The 16,948-nt window shown below is 35.0% G+C and overlaps 1 protein-coding gene across 2 annotated transcripts in view; it reads right to left on the bottom strand.

Moving 5' to 3' along the window:
- The window catches only part of hmgxb3 (HMG box domain containing 3), a 70,918-nt gene that overhangs the window by 34,852 nt on the left and 19,118 nt on the right, over nt 1-16,948 (bottom strand). Inside the window, exons 13-21 of one of the 2 annotated variants that reach the window (XM_087281034.1) lie at nt 15,778-16,055; nt 14,664-14,791; nt 12,358-12,483; nt 11,922-12,106; nt 9,874-10,093; nt 9,178-9,311; nt 7,110-7,229; nt 6,001-6,210; nt 3,733-4,229 (exon numbers count right to left, since the gene is read on the bottom strand). In XM_087281034.1, coding sequence (XP_087137160.1) covers nt 3,738-4,229; nt 6,001-6,210; nt 7,110-7,229; nt 9,178-9,311; nt 9,874-10,093; nt 11,922-12,106; nt 12,358-12,483; nt 14,664-14,791; nt 15,778-16,055 — 1,893 coding nt within the window. In that variant the 3' untranslated portion in view covers nt 3,733-3,737. Of the gene's footprint in view, nt 1-1,923; nt 4,230-6,000; nt 6,211-7,109; nt 7,230-9,177; nt 9,312-9,873; nt 10,094-11,921; nt 12,107-12,357; nt 12,484-14,663; nt 14,792-15,777; nt 16,056-16,948 lie in introns of those variants that run through there. The other variant, XM_087281033.1, reaches the window with a different exon arrangement.

Below are 16,948 nucleotides of genomic sequence, written 5' to 3'. Positions count from 1 at the left end.
ATTTTATTGGTGGTTCCAAATACGTTATGAAATTGTAAACTTGGCTAACCGCTTTACAGAATTTGATGTTCCCCATTCAGACAGAAGGCCCAAGCACATACACTAGATATGGCATACGGACCCCGAGCACGCGTCAGTAGCGCTGCCACATTGGTACAGTGCTCCCAGGACAAATATTCTTCAACCGCACTAGTCAAGAGAATGTTACTACATGAAGACGCTGGACTTTAGCGCAGTCTACGGGTGTAGTAACTAGCAAACAAAGAAAACAAAGCACAAAGGCAAAACATTTCATAGGTAAGATTTAGTTCTTTCCAGTTTTTTTTTTTTTTTTTTTTGTATGTTCTGAACTTCTGGCTAAACAGGTAACGTTATTGATGATAATACACTCACTTACTGTACCTCCACTGCACTTACCTCCACTGCAGCTTGGTCTTGAATTCATTTCAAAGAAGTGCCACCCTGTACTAAAATGGCGGCTTTATTGATGCATTCCTTCCAATAGACGACAACAGGGTAGGCGGCATCTAATGTATATGTCTATGGCCGGAGCATACTGCCCGAGAGGTGTTTCAAAGATGGCCACCATGGCCAAACTTATTCCAGGGAGAAAGTTTCACTGTTATTAATACGATCAGTTAAATAGTTAAATGCCATAAAAAGTCTTTTATTTATTTATTTTTTATTTTTTTATTCTGTAGTCAACTATTAAAATTGTTTAAAGAAAGAAAACATCTGTCACGTCGACATTGTCATTAAATGTTTTACCAGAAAAAGATCAAACATAATCAGAAAATAAAACAGTTTTAAAAGAGTAATAAAAAGCTGTACATTAAAATATAAAATATATATATTTAATTTAATAAATTATTTGCAAGTTATTGGACAATTATGTTTTGTTAATGTAGTTATATTAATAATAATAATAATAGTAATAATAATAATAATGTTTTGAGGGTTTTTACGCTTTATACAGGGCTTGACATTAACACCCCCCAACCCACCAAATGTGGGTGGATTTCAGCTGTGGTGGGTTAGACAGACACTCCCACTAGCCACTTTGGCCGGCTGAAAATATTTTTTAAATTGTAGTTTCCTAAGGGTTAAGGATGGCCCAAAATGCGTGCAAATGTGATCTTAGAATCGAGAAGCAGCCGAACTGACAAAAATAATTGTGTTCGCACAAGCTAAAGAAGGCAGATAAATACCGAATGAGAGCATGATCACTCACACGGGTAAAAGTGATGCACGCGACTATTTGAAAAAGCATGCATGCTCCCGTTTCCTTGCGCGAAGGCAAAGGTGCATGGAAACGCAAATGGTGCGATTAGTTCTCTTTGAAATAGGCAGGACAAAAGCTGATGCTCTTGCACCCACAGTCCTGCTGCTTTTAAAAGCTCCAGATTTTTATAATATTATTTTGTAAGCAGCAGCAGTTGCTTTCACTTTAAACATTCTTTGAACAGATTATTAATGGGCCTAAAGTTAACCGTGTGCGCACGATCATTCTTTCATTATCACCAGCTTTCTTGTTATTTTTGATAATATGGTTTAATATCAGTTTTGTTACAATAACATTGCTTTAATGGGTGATTAACTTTCTTTTTTGTGATTACTCTCTTAGTTTTTTTTTTGTATTTACTTTGGTGTAGTCCAAATAAAATTCACAGGCTGGCTATAAATATCATTTTTTTTGTTGTCTTTTTCATGACACTCATTGTAGATATACATTTTCTTTGATTGTCACTTTTAAAATGTTAAACTCAATCCCCTGGTCAAATAAAATGTTTGTAACATTTTTAAGCCATTTGTACCAAGGATGTCGTATAAGTAGATGAATTGAGATGCAGCAAATCATGGGAAAATACTTATTTTTGTGTGAACTAACCCTTAAAAAACACTCTTATTTTCAAACACGACATGAAGGAGAATAAATGATGAGTTTATTTTCACATCTCCATCATCTCAAGTGCTTTCAGGAACCCAATCTTTCTCTCCATCTCTCCAGGCACAGTGTGTGTGTGTGTTTGTGTGCGTGCGTGGGTTTATATACCGGTGGGGACTTAAATCTGATGTACACAGACTCATGGGGGGCATTTGTTACTATGGTGACCAAAATCAAAACAATACTTATAAAATCACACAGAATGAAGTATTTTGAAAATGTAAAGGTGTAGACTGTTTTCTGCGAGCGTTAGAGCTAATAAAAATAAATAAATAAAATAAAATAATAATATAATAGCGTTTTGTAAACTGAATTTACATTATTTCTTAAAACTATAATAATCATAATAACAATAGCAATAATAATAATAATTATTATTATTATTATTATAGTTTCAATAAATTCAATCTACAAAACAATATTATTAAACAACGATCTTATTATTGTTATTATTATTATTATTATTATTATCCAGACCTGTCTGCTTTTTTATTTGATTGAGAAAAAAACTATAATAATATTTTACATTAAAACTATAATAATAATAATAATAATTATTATTATTATTATTATTATTAATCATAGTTTTAATAAAAACTGCAAAACACATATTAAACAACATTATTATTAATGTTGTTTTTATAATAGTGCTTTGTAAATTGAATTTACAATAGATATTAAAACTATGATCAAAACATGAAATTATTATTATACACAAAAAATCTATCAAGCAATTGAATTATTATTATTATCCAGACCTGTCTGCTTTTGTTTATTTGATTGAGAAAAAACAATGATAAAATTATACATTAAAACTATAATAATATTAATAATTATAATACTTATTATTATTATAGTTAATGAAAATTCATTCTACAAAACACTTAAAACAACATTAAACAACATTATTAATTTATTTATTTTATTATATGAATTATTTTATTATTAGTAGTATTATTATAGTTTTAATATATACTGTGAATTCGTCATTTAGACCTTTTTTAAATCAAATAAACAGATCTGGAATGAGAACAGAAAAAATATAAAAGTGCAGACTGTTTTCTGTGAGGGTTAAAAAATAACAAAAATACAATAAATTAATAATAATAATTATTATAATATTGTTGTTTAATAATTGTGTTTTGCAAGTTGAATTTAAATTAGATATTAAAACTATATAAACAATAATAATAATAATAATAATAATTATTATTATTATTATTATTATTGTAATTATCACTATAATAATAATAATAATAATAATAATAATAAATTATTATCATTAGTTATTATTATTATTATTAATTTTACAAAAATATTAAACAAAAGATTAATATTATTATTAATTCTACAAAAATATTAAACAAAAGATTATTATTATTAGTATTATTATTATCCAGACCTGTCTCCTTTTGTTTATTTGATTGAGAAAAAAACAATAATAATATTAGACATTAAAACTAATAATAATAATAATTATTATTATTATTGTTATTATTATTATATTATTATATTATATTATTATATTTTAATGTATAATGTAAACTCAATATTTATTTAATTTTTTTAATCAAATATACAAACAAAAAAGGTCTGGAAATAAGGATTAAAAAATATCTAAAACTGCAGATTGTTTTCCTGTGAGGGTTAGGGAATATATGTTTTGTATCATTAAACATCATCAAACATCATTAAACATGACATAAAACATCATTACATTTGAGAGTCCCCATCGGGATATAGGAACAAGTCTGTGTGTGTGTGTGTGTGTGTGTGTATGTGTAAACCTGCATCAGACGAGCATCAGCTCCTCCAACTCCACCACTCCATCAGTGTGTGCGTGTCCTCCATCCTCCTCCTCCTCGTCCTCCTGTTCAGTGTTAACATGAGCGATGCCCAGTCTGTAAAGGGCGTCTCTGATCATCAGCACCTCTCCAGGCTGGCAGGAGCTCAGCACGTCTGTGATCTGCTGGTTCACGATGTCTCTGCTGCTCAGGAAGTCCAGCAGACGGTTGTACAGGTAATAATACGCTGCGTTCTGGAACACTTGCGTTGGTTTGTGGTTGTTTGGCTCACAGATCTGGGCGCTCAGGCTGACGTAGGGCTCCAATTCTCTACATAGGCTGATGTTGTAGTGGGCGTCCTGGAGGGTGGAGGTGGGTGTGTCGGGTCGTACCATCCAGCGGGAGGTGGATTTGGTGAGCGGGTGGAGCTGAGGGTTGGAGTCAGTCACGGTGAGGTCCAGACTGTATGGCTGATCCTGGAGCTCTGAGCACGAGACATACTGAAACACAACAGGAGATGTGCATTATTATTGTTGAGATGGTTGTGTGTGAAAATCCCAGTAGATCAGCAGCTTCTGAAATACTCAGAGCAGCCCGTCTGGCACCAACAACTAGCCACATTCAAAGTCATTTAGGGCGTACTCACACTATGTACAGTTGACTTGAATCATGCTGAAGCACGCATGCCCCCCTCCCATCTCCCCCACGGTCTGCACTCACATTGCAACCGAGCTGGAGCACACTTACGTCATCATTGATGCGCTGCTCAATTTAACAGAAGAGAAGCGTGCATCTTTAATAATCTACGACAGTTTGTGCTTATTGAACAGTAAGAATGATTAATGAAACAAGTGATGTTGCATCTTCGGTTTTGGGCCCAAGTGAACCTTGCTCTGGCACACTTCTTCCAACCGGGCCAGGGCCGGCCAACTGAGCCACGCCTGGGCCCGATTCGGAGCACTCACACTTGTCAAACGAACCTTGAAATGCGCCTAGGCACAGTTCGGATAGCATAATGTGAGTGCACCCTTAAATACCCTCTCTTCCCCATTCTGATACTCAGTTTGAACTGCAGCAGATTGTCTTGACCATGTTTACATGCCTAAATGCATTGAGTTGCTAACATGTGATTGGCTGATTAGAAATTGGCGTTAACGAGCAGTTGGACAGGTGTACCTAATAAAGTGGCCAGTGAGTGTAGATTTGCCGTGTGGAAGTGCTGAGAGAAATATCTTTAAAAGAAATGTTTTATGTAAAAAAAATAAAATAAAAATCATAGCAGACATTGTGTAAAATGATATAAAGAGATATACTGTAAGATATAGTCTGGAGAAGATATTAGATATGTAACGAGATATAAGACGATATCTATGTATATAAGACATATATTATATATATATATATATATATATATATATATATATATATATATATATATATATATATATAAATTATTATCTGTTACATGCAATAATTAGACATTTTGTTTACTTTTTTAACATTTTAGTTTTTAACATTATTAATAATAAAAATAATGTTTAATAATAGTTTTGTAAATTTAATTTATATTATATATTAAAACTAATAATAATTATAAAAATAATATAGTTATTATTATTATTACAGCTTTAATATGTAATGCAAATTAAGTATTTAACACTAATTAAACAGGTCTGGAACAAGGACAGAAAAATATAATAATTAATTAATTAAATATTTAAATAAACAAATGTTTATTGTGTAAAATATATAAGATGGTTATAATTGTTATTATCATTATTATATTTTTCAATACATGTTCAAAATTTGTTACATTTTTCCGTTTTAGTTTCAATAAAGAAAACTGCAGTAGACAGTTTCAAATTACAATATGATATTAAATAATAATAATAATATTGTTATTATAGTTTTAATATGTAATGTTAATTCAATATTTAAAAATATTTGTTTTTGATTTTCAATCAAAGAAACAAAAGCAGACCTGTCTGGAATGAGGACAGAAAAAAAAAAATTATATGATGTTATTATTAATAAATATGATAATTGCTATTATTAGATTTATTTAATGCATAATGTATATACACTATTTTAAAAACATTTTAGTTCTTAAAAAAGAAAACTGCAGCACACTGACAACTATTATAATCATTTCACATGAACTATACTAATGTAAAAACTTATAATAATTACTAACATCAATACAACTTAATAATATACTCCTTTATATTTGTGTTTAAAATGTAAAAGAGTATAATACTATTATTTTCTGACCTGTGGAGCTGCTGTGGGATCAGAGAAACAGCCCTGGTTTTCCCCCCACATCTGTTTGGCGAGTTGAGGATAGGACACGTCAGCACAGAGCGCCACCTTCTGGGCACAGTCTGCCACATACACCGGCGGCCAGAATCTGGAGGACAGCAGCAGGTCCAGGTGATCGCGAGCACTTTCTCTGCGCACGATATACTTCGAGCCGCAAACCACCTGTGCAGATGACAAACACACACACACATAATTGTTTTTGTGCTTTATGAGGACTCTTCATTAGTGTAATTTTTTTAATTCATTCATTCATTCATTTATTTATTTTCCTTAGGCTAAGTCCCTTATTTATCAGGGGTCACCACAGTGGAATGAATCGCCAACTATTCCAGCATATTTTTTATACAGCAGATGCCCTTCCAGCCGCAACCCAGTATTGGGAAAAACCCATACACCCTTTCATTTACACACACTCACACACTACGACCAATCTAGTTTTTTTAATTCACCAACAGCGCATGTGTTTGTCTGTGGGGGAAACCGGAGCACCTGGAGGAAACCCACGCCAACATGGGGAGAACATGCAAACTCTGCACAGAAATGCTAACTGCCCTTGCTGGGACTCGAACCAGCAACCTCCTTGCTGTGAGGCGACAGTACTAACCACTGAGCCAGCTGACTGGTTTACATGCAAACTTTAATACCCTGCCACGGCAAGTAAACTGCATTTACAAGACCTTTTTAATGCATACATTTGTCTCAGTGATGTCAAAATGTAATAATTTGCATTATTAAATTATTCAACTCTAAGTACTTCATTATTATGTTCAATAAATCCTTAAAAACAAATCGGAGTATTGCCACAGCCAGAAACATATGGCTCTTAAACAGTTTAAGACTAAATGATTCACCCTCCTGTGAAATTTAATGTTATTTTTCCCAGATATTATTCAGGTGATGTTCAACGGAGGGAGAACATTTCGCAGTATTTCCTATGATATTTATTTCTTCTTATCTGTTTTTTTTTTTGGCGGGAATAAAAGCATTTTTTGAGGAGTCAATATTATTAGCCACAGACTGTAATATTGTTAAATGTCTGTATATTTCTGTATTTTCAGTACCTGATGAGGACAGACTTTGGTGATTCTGCCAGCTGTCAGCAGATCTTCAGGCTGATCCGCCGTCCACAGGCCGCTCTGAGTTTGAGTATATAAGGATGTCAGCGACGCCAGCAGATCAGCCTGCAAAAACACACACAAGAACATTCAGAAAATTCACACTTCTACTAAAATATTTCCATACCTTTGACAGGTCTTTCAAATTGAAAGATAAAACCTCAGATGAACAACAACATATAGCATTAAAGGGATCCTATTATGCCCCTTTTTACAAAATGTAAAATAAATCTCTGATGTCTCTAGAGTGAGTGTGTCTGTGAAGTAGAGATCTGCGCGGGACTAAATTTTGAATCCCACTCCCGCCTGCTCCCGCCAGGTTTTAGCCTGAACCCGACCGCTCCCGCTTATATACAGCATTTGTTGTCCCGCTGCCCGCCCCGCCCCTAAAGAGCGGGGGAAGAACAAAACCGAAAACCACCCAGCTATACAGAGTCCAGACAGCCTATAATAGGCTATATAATAGGCTATTATAATAGGCTACCTATTATAGGCTGTCTGTATAAACACACACACACACACACACACACATAAGCACCAAGCACACACACATAGACAAATCTCTCTATCTCTCTCATTCGCACGCACACACACGCACACACACAAGCACACACACACCTCTCATCCGCGTGCGCATGCACACGCTCACACACACATACACACACACACAGCAACAAATAAGCTATACACAGCATCGTGCTGTTTCATTCACACACATACATACGCGTGCTCGCTCGCTCGGGAGTCGAGAGCAATATTGCTAGACAGCCCGCTCCCGTCCCAAATTAAACCTGTTACTTACCGCTCCCGCGCTGTATTCGGAAATTTAGACCTCTAGTGTGAAGTTTCACTTCCAAATGCCCACAGATAATGCTTTATAACTCTTTAAAAACTGACCCTTTCAGGCTTTGACCCTAATTGTGCTGTTTTAGTGCCTGTCGCTTTAAATTCAAATAAGATTGTTCTCTTTTTAAAAGAGGGTGGAGCTACAAGCCCCAATTCCTCAGCATAGCGGCAGATTCAAAACAGGACTAATGTTATCTCTTTGAAAACTGAAAAGGTGAAAAGAAGTGGCTCAGAAGAAGGCAGTCTGGAGACGTTGGTGTTCATTTGTGCATCTAAAACTCAACATGTATAATCCTCTTATTCGCTGGCAATATCTTCAGCAGATACGACTCGAAACTCCAAAGGCGGACGGCTGCTTCTTACTCAGGGCTGTTTATGCTAATGAGGAAGAGATTGTCACTAATGGGCGGGGCTTTCTTACTCTGATGACACGTACAAAGGGAAAATGTCAATCAAAGTATTTCCGCAGGTATTGGAAACTCTAATGGCAGACAGCTGCTCCTCACTCAGGGTCGTTTATGCTAATGAGGAAGAGATTGTCACTAATGGGCGGGGCTCTTCCCCTCTGATGACACAAACAAAGGGAGAATGTCAACCAAAGTATTTCGGCAGGTATTGGAAACTCTAATGGCAGACGGCTGCTCCTCACTCAGGGCTGTTTATGCTAATGAGAGGAAAATGGTCACAAATGGGCGGGGCTTTCCCCCTCTGATGACACGTACAAAGGGAAAATATGTCAACCAAAGTGTTTCCGCATGTATTGGAAACTCTAATGGCAGACGGCTGCTTCTCACTCTGGGCTGTCTATGCTAATGAAGGAGAGATAGACACCAATGGGCGGGACATTCCCCTTCTGATGACACGTATAAAGAGAGAATGTCAATCAAAGTATTTCAGCCTCACTCAGGGCAGTTTATGCTAATGAAGGAGAGAGGATCACTAATGGGCGGGGCTTTCTCACTCTGATGATACGTACAAATGGAGAATGTCAATCAAAGTGTTCCTCCAGACTGTTTTTATTAAGTGTAAGTTTAATAGGGTGTACTTACTTTTTCACAGGACTGTATGAACTATATATACACACACTATGTAATCAGTTATTAAAATATGAAGAATAGCAGTCTATAAAGCATCTCTGAAGTAAACGTGTGTGTGTGTTGTGACATACTTTATCAGTATCTGCTTGAGCGGGAAGGGCACATTTCTCCAGCAGGTCTCTGAGCTCCTCCTCAGTGTGCAGATGCAGCTGATCTGGAATCAGTCGACCCTCGTGAATCAGGTGCACCAGAGCCGCCACGTCTCCTGAAGTGCACAGACACATACAGTTGAAGTCTAAATTATTCGCCCTCCTTCTAATTTTTTCAAATATTTCCCAAAAGCCGTTTAACAGATTCAGGAATTTTTCACAGTATTTCCTATAATATTTTTTCTTCTGGAGAAAGTCTTATTTGCTTTATTTCGGCTAGAATAAAAGCAGTTTAATTTTTTTTAATACCCTTTTAAGATAAATATTATTAGCCCCCTTAAGCTATACTAGTTTTCCAATTGTCTACAGAACAAGCTATTGTTATTCAATGACTTGCCTAATTACGCTAACTTGCCTAATTAACCTAGTTAAGCCTTTAAATGTCACTTTAAGCTGAATAGTAGTATCTTAAAAATATCTAGTTAAATATTATTTACTGTCATCATGGCAAAATAAATCAGTTATTAGAAATGAGTTATTAAAACTATTATGTTTAGAAAAGTGTTATAAAATTTTCCCTCTGTTAAACAGAATTTGGGGAAAAAGTATTATATATATTTATATTTTATAATAAAATGTGATTTTGTCAGTGTGTGAATCTCTCTGCAGTATCAGTACCAGTGTTGTGTGTGTTGTTAAGGATCTTGTTCTTCTCAGTGTTGATGACGGTTGTGTTTCTCATTAGTGGAGGGATGAAAGGAGCGATGATGGAGGCGTCCAGACGAGTGATCGGGACACTGGAGGGAAACGCCGCCTGTTCCAGAGCCTCGTTCTCCATCGTCAGCCAAAACTCATCCACGTGCACCTCATCCGGTGCTGGGAAATCAGGCCACGTGAACTACAGAGAAACACAGTCAATTATCTCATTATCAGTGACCAAGTAATGTACAGTTGAAGTAAGAATTATCAGTCATTATGAATATTTTTCCCCAACTCATCTCTAATAACTGATTTATTTTATCTTTGCTATGATGACAGTAAATAATATTTGACTAGATATTTTTCAAGATACTGGTGTTCAGCTTAAAGTGACATTTCAAGAGTTCACACTTAGCTGATAATCAATAAAGCGTATTTGGCATGCTGTCCCAGGAGAGAGCCCTGAGCTCATAATATCCTCGAGCCCGGGGCTCCCTCCCGTTAGAAGGGCGAGAGGGGAGTTCGAGCTTAGGTAGGTCTTGAGAACTCCCCTGCTTGTCACCATGTAAGAAGTGTAAACTAAGGTTGTCTTAGGTGATAATTTGGTTGAGTCGATTAGCTGTGGTGTATGTTTTTGGACGGTGGGAGGAAACTGGGGGAAACCCACGCAATATACACTCTGCACAAAAACACCAACCAGCCCGATAGGAGGTTGGACCAGCAGTGTTCTTGCTGTGAGGCAACAGGGCTAGCCACTGGGCCACCGTGTCGCCCTATCGGAAATAATTGGGGGGAGTAGGGGGAAAGCTTTAAGACAAAGATAACTGGAGTGAAAAACTCAGATTATTTATAATGCTTCCGTAATCATCTAATAGGGCAGATTACGAAGCTAATGAGGAGCCGGCCGTGTTGGTCATAAGCACGTGATCCTCTCGAAATTAGTTTATGAATAAACCACACTTAAAGGCAAGACTAAGGGGGCTAATAATATTGACCTTAAAATGGTTTTAAAAAATAAAAAACTGCTTTTATTCTAGCCGAAATAAAACAAATAAAACTTTCTCCAGAAAAAAAATATATTATAGGAAATACTGTGAAAAATTCCTTACTGTTAAACATCATTTGGGAAATATTTGAAAATTTCACAAGAGGGTGTATAATTGTGACTTCAACTGTGTGTTTAAACAATGTGTTAATCCCCAAAAAATGCAATTCAATGGGCAGTTCACCCAGAAATGAAACTTTACTCACTATTTACTCTTATATAAATCAAGACATTTGTGCTGCCCATTACATTACAAACCACAAGAGAGGGCAAATTCTCCAGCAGGATAGCGCTCCTTCCCATACTTCAGCCTCCACATCAAAACTCCTGAAAGTAAAGAAGGTCAAGCTGCTCCAGGATTGGCCAGCCCAGTCACTAGACATGAACATTATTGAGCATGTCTGGAGTAAGATGAAGGAGGAGGCATTGAAGATGAATTCAAAGAGTCTTGATGAACTCTGAGAGTCCTGCAAGAACGCTTTCTTTGCCATTCCAGATGTTTTTATTAATCAGTGATTTGAGTCATTGCAGAGATGTATGGATGCAGTCCCTCAAGCTCATGATGGAGTCAGACACAATATTCATTCTGTCTCCACTGCAGCATGACTTTATATTCTATACTGGACATTATTTCTGTTCAGTGACAAGACTTTTGTCTAAGCAAAGTCAGACTATACTTTCCTAATCAAATAATTAAAAACCATATTTTATTTTGTGGAAATAAGCGTAATCTAATGGCATTTGCCTTTCATATAAGCCACTTCTGGAAGTCAAGTTAATATTTGTAGTTCCTAAAACTTGGATAGACGACGAGACTTTTGTCAGGCAGTAAGTTGATATACAGTCCCTTTAGACATGTCTCAAGACATGTTTTTGTATGTATATTTTGCATACAGTATACAGTAGTATAACTGTGTACAGTAATTCATCCTAATACTAATCTAACACTCCTTTGCATTTGGGTCTGATCATTATATTTTACCTCCACGTGTTTGAGCTGTAAGACGCTGGTAGCGCTGCGCTGGGCGATCTCCAGTTTTGGAGCGATGCCGCAGATGCCACAGATCATGTCGTTATAATCTCGAAGCGTCAGACACTCAAATGCCCAGAAACCACTGCAGAACAGCTCCTGAATACGAGACGTCTGATCCGAGCTAAACACACCGTCTAAAAAACACACAAGGAACACTAAATACACAATCAAAGCGTTTCTGCAGACGTGTGGGTATAAATAATACAATTTATACACTTTTACCATGAGAAGCTAGTTATATCCACACACTTGTGCCACACAACTGTGTTTAAACCCCTTATAAGAAGTGATTTTGCTTATTTGTTTCCCTTTAAAGGCATGGATTACAATATTCAAAAATCTTACTGCTGCTTTTGAGCAGAAGTGTATAAAGATGCTGAAGCACCTGTCTGTGCGTTTGTGATGATACTGAGAGCAGCTTGAGCAGGTTCGTCCCCCAGTCGGATCTGATTCCTCATCTTAAAGAACAAATCCAGCGTCACCAGGAGTTTATTTCCGACATTAAACAAACCTGAGAATACAAACACACAAACTGCAGTAATGCTTAAATGCTGAGATACATGAACATGTTGCCTTCTCAGTGTTACAATTAATGCTTATAGTAATGTGTGATTTCAGTAACATTGAGGTATTGCTGTACTTTTATTTTCATTTATATAATACAATTTCTGTTTAACAGAGGGAAGATTGTTTCAGCGCATTTCTAAGCATAATAGTTTTAATAACTCATTTCTAATAACTGATTTATTTTATCTTTGCTATGATGACAGTAAATAATATTTGAATAGATATTTTTCGAGACACTTCTATACAGCTTAAAGTGACATTTAAAGGCTTAACTAGGTTAATTAGGTTACCTAGGCAGGTTAGTATAATTAGGCAGGTTATTGTATAACGATGGTTTGTTCTGTAGATTATCGGAAAAAAATTAGCTTAAAGGCGCTAATAATTTTGTCCCAAAAATGGTTTTTAAAAATTAATAACTGCCTTCATTGAAGCCGAAATAAAACAAATAAGACTATCTCTAGAAGAAAAAAATATTATCAGACATACTGTGAAAATTTGTTTGCTCTGTTAAACATCATTTGGGAAATATTTAAAAAAGAGAGAAGAACTCAAAGGGGGGCTAATAATTCTGACTTAAACTATATATATTATGAATTTGATTTTGATGCATTTAAACTTGTTACAAAATTTGAATTTTGTGTTTTTGTTTTACTAGTTATACAATTATATTTTAATGCAGTTTTTAAAAATCTTTTTTACTTGAGTTTTTTTTTTCCAGTCAAAATTTTTTATAACTAGTCATTTAAATTTAAAACTGAATAAATAAAAGTATTTTTTTTTGTTGGTAAGTTGTTTTTTTTCTATAGAATTTATTGACTGAAAATTCAATATTTATTGAAATAGTTTTATTATTTTTTTATTATTCATTATTTTATTAGTATTGATACATTTTAATTTTATATAGCTTCAGTAATCAAATTATATTTAAGTAATTTTGTTTTAAAATATTTAGTTTAAAACTGTTCCGTTTTTAATTTATTTTTATCTAATGTTTTAGAAATTATTTATTGCAACTTTGTATTACAAGCTAGTTAATGTTTAATTTCCATATTATTTTTTTATTAACTGCATTTATTTTTAACAAATTACTTATTGATACCTTTAGGTACAGGAAATAACTGAAGTTTTAATAGACCAAATAAAAACAAATAAACAAATAAAATTAATGTTGTTGAGTGATTTTGTCTTTTTATATATTAAATTTACTCACTATTTTTGTAGCGAGTTTTACATTTTGCAATGTGTGCAGTTACTTAAGTTTTATTATTATAAATTATAATAAACATTTTACAATTAATTAATTGTCACATTTTACCATTTTAATTTATTTATTTATCTTAGAATTCTGACTTTATAACTCGCAATTACAACTTTATTTCTTTATTTGTAGTTTACATCTCATAATTCTGAGTTTACATCAAGCAATTCTGAGAAATTCGCAATAAACTTCTTTCGACTTTTTTTAGAGGCAGGAAAAGAATTCCACAAAAAATACCTGAAGTTTTAATTGACTAAAATAAAATAAATCTTTTAATTTGAAAGTAACTTTGTTGAGTGATTTAGTCTTTTTTTATTTTAGTAACTTTTGTTATTTTATTAACTTTTGTTGTGGCCATTTTTTGTCAGCTGTGTAATGTATTATTAATATAATTTTCCCAGAGATGGGTTGCGGCTGGAAGGGCATCCGCTGCGTAAAAACTTGATGGATAAGTTGTTGGTTCATTCCACTGTGCGACCCGGTATTAATAAAGGGACTAAATCGACAAGAAAATGAATGAATGAATGAATGAATGAATGAATGAATGAATGAATGAATGAATGAATGAATGAATTAATTAATGATCAAACAATGAACAATGTTTGTACAGCATTTATCAGTTAAAAGTTTATCATTTACCAATGCATTAGTCATTGTAATTTCAATTGTATTTTCAATAACAAAGATGAACAAATACTGTAATGAATATAATGTTCATTGTTTTTTAATGTTAGTAAATACATTACTAAGCATCTCATGTTGTAAAATGTTGCCATAAACTGATTTTGTTGCTGTTATCGTTATCATTATAACAAATGCATTGATTATGATGAGTCAATTTTTCATATGACAGAGAGTGTGTTTACCGGGGTACAAGTCAGTGAAGCTGTGAATGGCCAGACACTGGAGATTGGTGCAGACTTTGAGCTGCAGAGTGACAACCCGAATCGAACGCTCCGTCAACAACCAGCAATCCTCCAAACCAGCAACTGAACTGAACGACACAAAACAGCACATCAGTCTCCATCACATCTGTGTGTGTCGCAGTACTGCAATTACTAACATAAAAACATAGATAGAAGATACTTTATTAATACCATAGGGAAATAGTGACAGAGCAGTAATTAGAAGTATACTACCTACACTGCATGACAAGTTTTAACAACAACAAATAATAACTTGTCTTCTAGTTGATCCTTGGGTATCAGAAGTGGCTTATATGAAAGGCAAAGGCCTCTAGATTATGCATGGCTTCATTTTTAATTATTTCATTAAGACAGTAAGGTCTGACTTTGCTTAGACTAAAATCTTGTCATTTAACAGAAACAATGTCCAGTATAGAATATAAAGTCATGCATATTGTTTCTGACTTCATCATGAGCTTGAGGGACTGCATCCATACATCTCTGCAATGACTCAAATCACTGATTAATAAAGTCATCTGGAATGGCAAAGAAAGCGTTCTTGCAGGACTCCCAGAGTTCATCAAGACTCTTTGGATTCATCTTCAATGCCTCCTCCTTCATCTTACCCCAGACATGCTCAATAATGTTCATGTCTGGTGACTGGGCTGGCCAATCCTGGAGCAGCTTGACCTTCTTTGCTATCAGGAACTTTGATGTGGAGGCTGAAGTATGAGAAGGAGCGCTATCCTGCTGAAGAGTAACCCTCTCCTGTGGTTTGTAATGTAATTGGCAGCACAAATGTCTTGATACCCCCAGGTTGTTGATGTTGCCATCCACTCTGCAGATCTCTCAAACGCCCCCATACTGAATGTAACCCCAAACCATGATTTTTCCTTCATCGAACTTGACTGATTTCTGTGAGAATCCCCTTATTAAAGTGATCTTTGCATAATAGGTCCCATTTAAAGACTTTATTTGATATAACTGCATCAAAAAAATAAAAACATATGTACCATCAGTGTGTCTCAAAAAACAGGGTTGGGAAACACTAGTTTAAACATGACTGGTGTCTCACCCCTGCTCTCCTTTATAAAGCGTCTGCTGGCACAGGCTGCAGTGTGTGGCCGCCGGCTCATAGAAGTTTGGCCATCCGCTAGACTCCTGCAGCTCGTTCTCGCTGGCGTTGAGCTCCTGGATGAGGCTGAAGACATCCTGCAGCTCAGTCTCGCTTTCAGGGAACTGCAGACAGGAGCGCATCAGGCTGACGGTGGATTGACGCTGCTGCTCTTTCTGAGAGACGCTCAGACATGCAGACGGCTCCAGAAGAAGAGGAGCAGACTCTTCCTCAGAACACTGCAAAACACACACAGAAGCGTCTATTTTAGGGTTCCCAGTCTTTATGGACAGCAGCTCAAGGACTTTTTAAAGCACAATTAATTTTTAAACCACCACTTTTGTTATTTTTACCTCATCATATGTAGCACTGTTAACCCTTGAGTCCTGTCGGGGATGTTTTCATCCACTTTGGGCTGATTTAGAGTCTTAATTTGGCCATAGCTTTTTCTGTGTTTAAGCTAGCAGAATGATTTTTGAATGACAAATCTTATTTTGACACATGTTGAGTTTTTTAAAAAAAAACAAAATATTACACTCTGGTCAAATGTTACCACTCTTTCGGTATGTTGGTGGCGGCTTTGACCCATTGACTTCCATTATAATGACATTTTTTAATTGAAAAGCCAAGACAGCATATATTCGTGTGTTCTCTACTGATGCTGGTTTTCATTGCTGGGAGGAGGACAAATGTGTATTTCTTACTGTTGATTATCGGTTTTAGTGCAAAAAAAAAACGATGGCTTTGTAGTTATATAGAGCAGGGATTCCCAAACTTTTTTAATCCGGGACCCACCTAGGCAAGTAATTCAATCTCAAGACCCACTATAATATTTTAATATGGAAAAATGGGTAAAAAAAAATAAAAATAAATAATAATAATATATATATATATCAAGGGGCTTGATCAAAGGTTGATCATATTCTCTTCAACAAAAAATTGATCACAGTTACAGCCAGCATCCCACAAAAAGCACTTCGAGCCTCATTTTGTGCATATCAAATTGCAAAATCCAAAAATCCACACACCATATACTTTTGACTGCTTTGAATGGATATATATATATATATATATATATATATATATATATATATATATATATATATATATATATATATATATATATATATAT

Source organism: Danio rerio, chromosome 14 (genome assembly GCF_052040795.2).
Source record: "Danio rerio strain M-AB ecotype USA chromosome 14, GRCz13ab, whole genome shotgun sequence".
Classification (NCBI taxonomy): Eukaryota; Metazoa; Chordata; class Actinopteri; order Cypriniformes; family Danionidae; genus Danio; species Danio rerio.
The sequence above is the reverse complement of the archived record's forward strand: the minus strand, read 5'-3'. Positions and strand labels throughout refer to the sequence as shown.